At 38.9% G+C, this 6,036-nt stretch overlaps 1 protein-coding gene across 1 annotated transcript in view; it reads left to right on the forward strand.

The window, feature by feature from the left end:
* The first annotated feature begins 2,455 nt into the window (after window positions 1–2,455).
* The window catches only part of LOC107553057 (anoctamin-9-like), a 10,067-nt gene continuing 6,486 nt past the window's right edge, over window positions 2,456–6,036 (forward strand). Inside the window, exons 1-5 of the mRNA XM_016235148.1 lie at window positions 2,456–2,683; window positions 5,134–5,190; window positions 5,554–5,685; window positions 5,769–5,914; window positions 5,995–6,028. Coding sequence (XP_016090634.1) covers window positions 2,663–2,683; window positions 5,134–5,190; window positions 5,554–5,685; window positions 5,769–5,914; window positions 5,995–6,028 — 390 coding nt within the window. The 5' untranslated portion in view covers window positions 2,456–2,662. The remainder of the gene's footprint in view (window positions 2,684–5,133; window positions 5,191–5,553; window positions 5,686–5,768; window positions 5,915–5,994; window positions 6,029–6,036) is intronic.

Raw genomic sequence — 6,036 nt, forward strand, 5'->3', positions numbered from 1 at the left:
ATGGATTAAAGAGACAATATATAGTCATGGCCAAAAGTTTTGGCAGAGACATAAATTTTGTGTTTTGCAAAGTTTGCTGCTTAAGCTGTTGTGGTGTTCATTCACATTGTTTCTAGATTATTGTGTAGAGTGATCAGATGCATTTTAAATAATTGCTAAAAGCTTCATTGGCCACAAAACAAACTTTTCACAAAAAAAAAGTTTTTGATCCTGACACAAAATTATCAGCTAACATTAATTGTCTAATCATATCAGCAGCACACGTGAAAGTGAAAGGTCAAGTGAAATCACTATCATACTAATTAGATTGTAAGAGCAGACTGATTGCTATAAAAGGAGGGAAGAAGCGCTGCCAATCATTGTGTTCTTGTTAGCAATGGTTACCTCCATAGAAACATGTACAGCCATCATCGCGGTGCCTCAAAATGTCCTCACATGCAAGGAAATTGCTACAAAGAATATTGCACCTGAAAGAACCATTTACCGGATCATCAAGAACTTCAAGGAGAGTGGTTTGACTGCAGTGAAGAAGTCTTCAGGACGTCCCAGAGTGTCCAGCAAGTGCCAGGACCGTCTCCTCCTGAGGAGTCAGCTATGGAATTGTCACCAGCAGTGCAGAGCTTGCTCAGGAATGGCAGCAGGTTGGTGTGAGAGCATCTGCACGCACAGTGAGGCCAAGACTTTTGAACAACGGCCTGGTGTCAAGAAGGGCAGCAAAGAAGCCACTTCTCTCCAAGAAAAACGTCAAGGACAGACTGAATTATACAGGAAGTACAAGGATTGGACAGCAGAAGACTGGTGCAAAGTTATTTTCTCTGAAGCTCCCTTCTGACTGTTTGGCACATCTGGAAAATCGATTGTTCGGAGAAGAAAAGGTGAACCTACCCTGAGTCCTGTGTTGTGCCAACAGTGAAGCATCCGGAGACCATCCATGTGTGGGTTTGCTTTTTAACCAAGGGAGTGGGGTCTCATAATTCTGCCCAGAAACACTGCTATGAATAAAGAATGATATCAAAATGTCCTGCAAGAGTGACTTCTTCCAACGATCCATGAGCAATTTGGTGATCCGTGCATTTTCCAGCATGATGGAGCACCATGTCACAAAGCAAGAGTGATAAAGAAGTGGCTCGAAGATCATTACATTGAAATTTTGGATCCATGGCCAGGCAACTCCCCGGATCTCAATCCCATAGAGAACCTGTGGCTAGTCTTCAGAAGGCGATTGGACAAGCAGAAGCCCACAAATTGTCATCAACTCCGAGAACTAATAAGGCAAGAATGGATCGCCGTCAGTTAGGATTTGGCCCAGAAGCTAATATCCAGCATGCCAGAGCGAATTGCAGAGGTTATGAAGAACAAGGGTCAACACTGTAAATATTGACTAATTTTGTATTTTTATATATTTATTATTATTTTATTTTTTTTGGCCAATAAAAGCCTTTAAAACTTGTGGAAAAATAATCTACAAATACTGAAGCAGCAAACTTTGCAAAACAAAAATGTGTCTCTGCCAAAACTTTTGGCCATGAATATATATATATATATAGGCTATCACATTACTTCTTGGTTCTCACGCACCAAACATGATGATAACGTGAAATAAGTATTCCTAAATATTTCTTTACCAGATTCCAGGGGGTTAAAGCAAGTATTTTCTGTGCGCCTTATAATTGTGAAAATACAGAGTGAAAATCTGACCAGCTCTGCGGCAAATTATAACAACAATAACACATTCAGAGCTCAATGACTTTTGGCAGTAAGGTCTGTGAACTGCTTTAAGGAGAAGGAGTTAAGTTTCGATCTCACGTTATCAGTACTGATGTACATGCGTCGAGTATAATTTTAACTGACGAACTTGGCACTAAGTTCAGTCAGGCTTTTTTCAAATATGTGGAATCCTTGGCGTTTTAGTACACATGTGATATTGTGGGTTTTGTCCTTGTGTGTGTGTGTTTTATGTTGTTGTTATTGTTGTGTCTTCGTTTGGACCGAGTGTGTCCTTTATAAAGAAGTTTGATGTGTATCGACAGTAAAGAAGCTCAGCCCCGCCCTTCCACAGAAAGCGATGACGTCTGTGGGCTCACCTGTAAAGGTAAATGGTATGAGCACACCGTCGTGCTTGCGGATTTCTTAAACATGAGTCGGGAAATGCGGAAGTTCACACTGCTTTCGATCGGTCTCTAGTTAGTTTTAATTTCTCGCATTAGTTAGTGCTGGTCTTCGGCTATGTGAGGATAAAAGAAGAGACGTCAGTCTGCCTCTTGGCGTTTTAGTACACATGTGATATTGTGGGTTTTGTCCGTGTGTGTGTGTGTGTGTTTGTATGTTGTTATTGTTGTGTCTTCGTTTGGACCGAGTGTGTCCTTTATAAAGAAGTTTGATGTGTATCGACAGTAAAGAAGCTCAGCCCCGCCCTTCCACAGAAAGCGATGACGTCTGTGGGCTCACCTGTAAAGGTAAATGGTATGAGCACACCGTCGTGCTTGCGGATTTCTTAAACATGAGTCGGGAAATGCGGAAGTTCACACTGCTTTCGATCGGTCTCTAGTTAGTTTTAATTTCTCGCATTAGTTAGTGCTGGTCTTCGGCTATGTGAGGATAAAAGAAGAGACGTCAGTCTGCCTGAACTTAACAGAACTGCTTTGAAAACTTCGATCTGAGGATGTTCTTCACTGATCGAGAGGTACAGTGTGTGTGTGTGTGTGTGTGTGTGTGTGTGTTGCAGGTGCATAGGTAAAGGCCTGTCTGTAATTGATCTTGAAGTATTTATTCATTTAATTGGTCAACGTGAGACATTTGATCGCTCATGTGAAGAAAAAGGACTAGTGCTGTTTTCTGAGTATTTAGTTGGAGCTCTTTAGAATGAGAAATGCGCTATTAATCATTTTAAGTGTACAGTAAATTAAATATAAATGTCATTTTCAGTACAGTAGACAGCAGTAGCAGTTTCTGTTGCACTCACCCTGTCGTAAACATTGGCTTTCACCACTACTAATATTACTGTAACATGTTCCACAACATACAGAGAGGCAAGTTACAGTAACAGTATATCCCATAGGGAGGTACATGTTTTTGTTTACGGTCCTCATGTCAAGCAAGAAAACTCTTGATATGACTGTTTTATTTTTGCCTAGTGAATGACTCATTTGGATTATTAAAATGTGTGTAGTGTAGTTATTTCAAACAGGTTTAACAACGTTATTTAGGAGGGATTAATGTCCACAGAAAAGGACCTCTGAGGAACACTCATCTGACCTGAACATCTTGTTGCTGAGAACTTTCAGGTGTATGCTTCAGAAAAGAGACGTTGCTGTGACTAAATATGTTTATATACACTCATGTTTTACTTAGACAACTCATTAATTTGCTTATAATTGCTTTAATCTTGTGTGATGCATAAAAAAGTCTTTATTACGGATGAGATGTTTTAGACTCATTATTAATAGATGTTGCGGGGGAGTAAAATGATCATGCGTTTGTATTGCGTAAAATGTGTGCAATACGGAATGAATAATGGTGCTGTTGTGGTTAAACAGGTTATTTGTCATGAGGCTGTGCTGCTTCTTTAAACGTCATAGAGCAAGAACATACTTTAATTATTGTGACTTCGGTTAATAGTTATGTAAGGCAGAGGTGAGGAATCAAAATCCTTGTTCTTAGTGGTTCCTCAGTCTTTCTGTCTTTCCGACAAACACACTCGGACACTTGTAGTTCTATAAATGGTTACCCAAAGGCATGTCTTGACCTGTTGTCACACCAGCAGTAATAAATGCAGTCAAAGAGAAAGTAAAATGTAGAACAGGAAGAAAGAAATCTTGAAAAATATTATTTTACAAAAAAGTTCAGTTTTTTTTTTTTTTTTTTACTTTAGACTGATTTGTTTAACATCTTTTAGTAGCAACAGTGTTATAAAAGATATGCAATAGTAAAGATAATCCCGTAATATAATTCCCATCCCATTGGCTTCGATTTCTATAAATACACATGAAAAGACTTTTCTGAAAGACTGTAGGCCTAGGTGAGCTCCACTGAAGTCCAGATACACTTGGGTCCAAATATTTGACACAGCTAATAAAATTTAAATTATAATTATTAATTATAATAAAAAAAGTGTAATGATAAATTATACTGTCAGCGTAACAATGTGAGTGAAAATCTTAAAGAGACAGTTCAGGCAAAAATGCTGTCATTAATTACTCGCCCCTAGTCGTTCATGCCGGTCAGTCTCTGCCGCCATTCACGAGAGTACCACGACGCATGCGTGTGCAATCTTCTGCTTGTAAACAAGGTGCAGCGCATCCGGGTTCTACGTCAGAACTCCGGCTCCTGCTCAGCAGCATCACACGCATGTGTTGCGGTACTCTCATGAACGGTGGAAGAGAATAAATTGTTTAATAAAGTCATTATTTTTGTTTTCTTTGCGCACAAAGTATTCTTGTAGCTTCATAAAATTACGGTTGAAACACTGATGTCACATGAACTATTTTAAGGATGTCCTTACTGCGTTTCCTGGACTTGAATGTGGTAGTTCCCTAGCTGTCTATGCAGGGTCAGAAAGCTCTCGGATTTCATCAGAAATATCTTAATTTGTGTTCCGAAGATGAACAAATGTCTTACAGGTTTGGAACAACATGTGGGTGAGTAATTAATTACATAATTTTTATTTTTGGGTGAACTATACCTTTAATTGTTAAAAAAAAAAAAAACATGAAAAAAGTATTTTGGATCCCACTGTACAATGATATGGTCGATTTGCTTTTTACAGTATAAAGCAGGTTAGTCATTGGGTATTAATGTCCGGCTGTCACTGTAATAACTTGCACGAGGATGAGTTAGAAATTTGCGTTTCAATTGAAATATGGTTTGGCATCACAAACAACTGCCAGTTTGCATAATGCACATTTTTCTTTACAGTGTGTCGTTTAAAGAGATTGAGTCGATTTATTGCAAGTACATAGAGTACATCGAGAAGGCTTCTGCTGTCCACAATACATGAGGGACAGTGGGAGTAGATGTAGATTTCTGATTCTGACTGAGGGAGTTCAAATGTACACTAAAATATAACATTGTTTTATACAATTTATGCATATAAAATGTTCTTTTCTTATTCTTTGTCATTCCGGTGTATTGCAGGATGATGTGGCTCTGTATGAGCTGGACAATGGAAATGACCCTTTACTTCCCTCACAGGTAGGAAAAGAAACCATGTGACGTGTGCATTTGTTGGCCAACTGGCTTCGATACCACAGTTGTATTTCTACAGAAGCACATGCTCACTTATGATAAATACACATGCAAAGCACATGATGATGTTATATCTTACCACACTGTGGTTATAATGCCACATTCACATCAACACTTGCCCTGCATGATCTAAACTTCCTGAGAAAACCAAGTGACAGTCACAGACACAAATAATGACACAAAACCAGACAGCAATAATAGTGTCAAACGTCTGATCAAAAATTGATATTCACAGAAAAATAGTACAGTATGCCTACGACCAGATTCTTTCAGTCTTAACCTAGTTGTTTCTGCATTTGTTTCATTCAGTGTAACTTATATTTTCCTCGGTTATGTGACTATGTCCTGGTGGCTCAAAAAATGGAGGATATGGAGGACCAAATCTTCAAGAAGCAGGATGCCTTTATCTGTGAACTGAAACAGAAGAACATTAAAGTGACTGTATGTTATGTCACTGTCACACGCACTAGTATTGTGTCAGTTAAATTAAACTCTTACTCAAGGCTCTCGTGATTGTTCAACAGAAAATTGAACATGCTGGAAAGGTGTTCTTCGGTGTCTGTGCACCTGAGGAGATTTTTGCGAAGTACAAGTACTTGCTAAAGGTGTCTGATGCCTGTAACTGGAGCGGAGAGCAAAAGTGTGACTTGACTGTCTCATTCTGCACCAGGTGAGGGTCACAGTAAGCATTTGAAATCTGTTGTTCCATTCAAAGCTTTTGTAATTGGTTTCTGTTTCCATGTTTCGTAGAATCCGGATTGTCCACTTTGTCTTGAACAATACGTTTATAGG

This window comes from Sinocyclocheilus grahami, unplaced genomic scaffold (assembly GCF_001515645.1).
Source record: "Sinocyclocheilus grahami isolate Dianchi unplaced genomic scaffold, SAMN03320097.WGS_v1.1 scaffold464.1, whole genome shotgun sequence".
NCBI classification, from domain to species: Eukaryota; Metazoa; Chordata; class Actinopteri; order Cypriniformes; family Cyprinidae; genus Sinocyclocheilus; species Sinocyclocheilus grahami.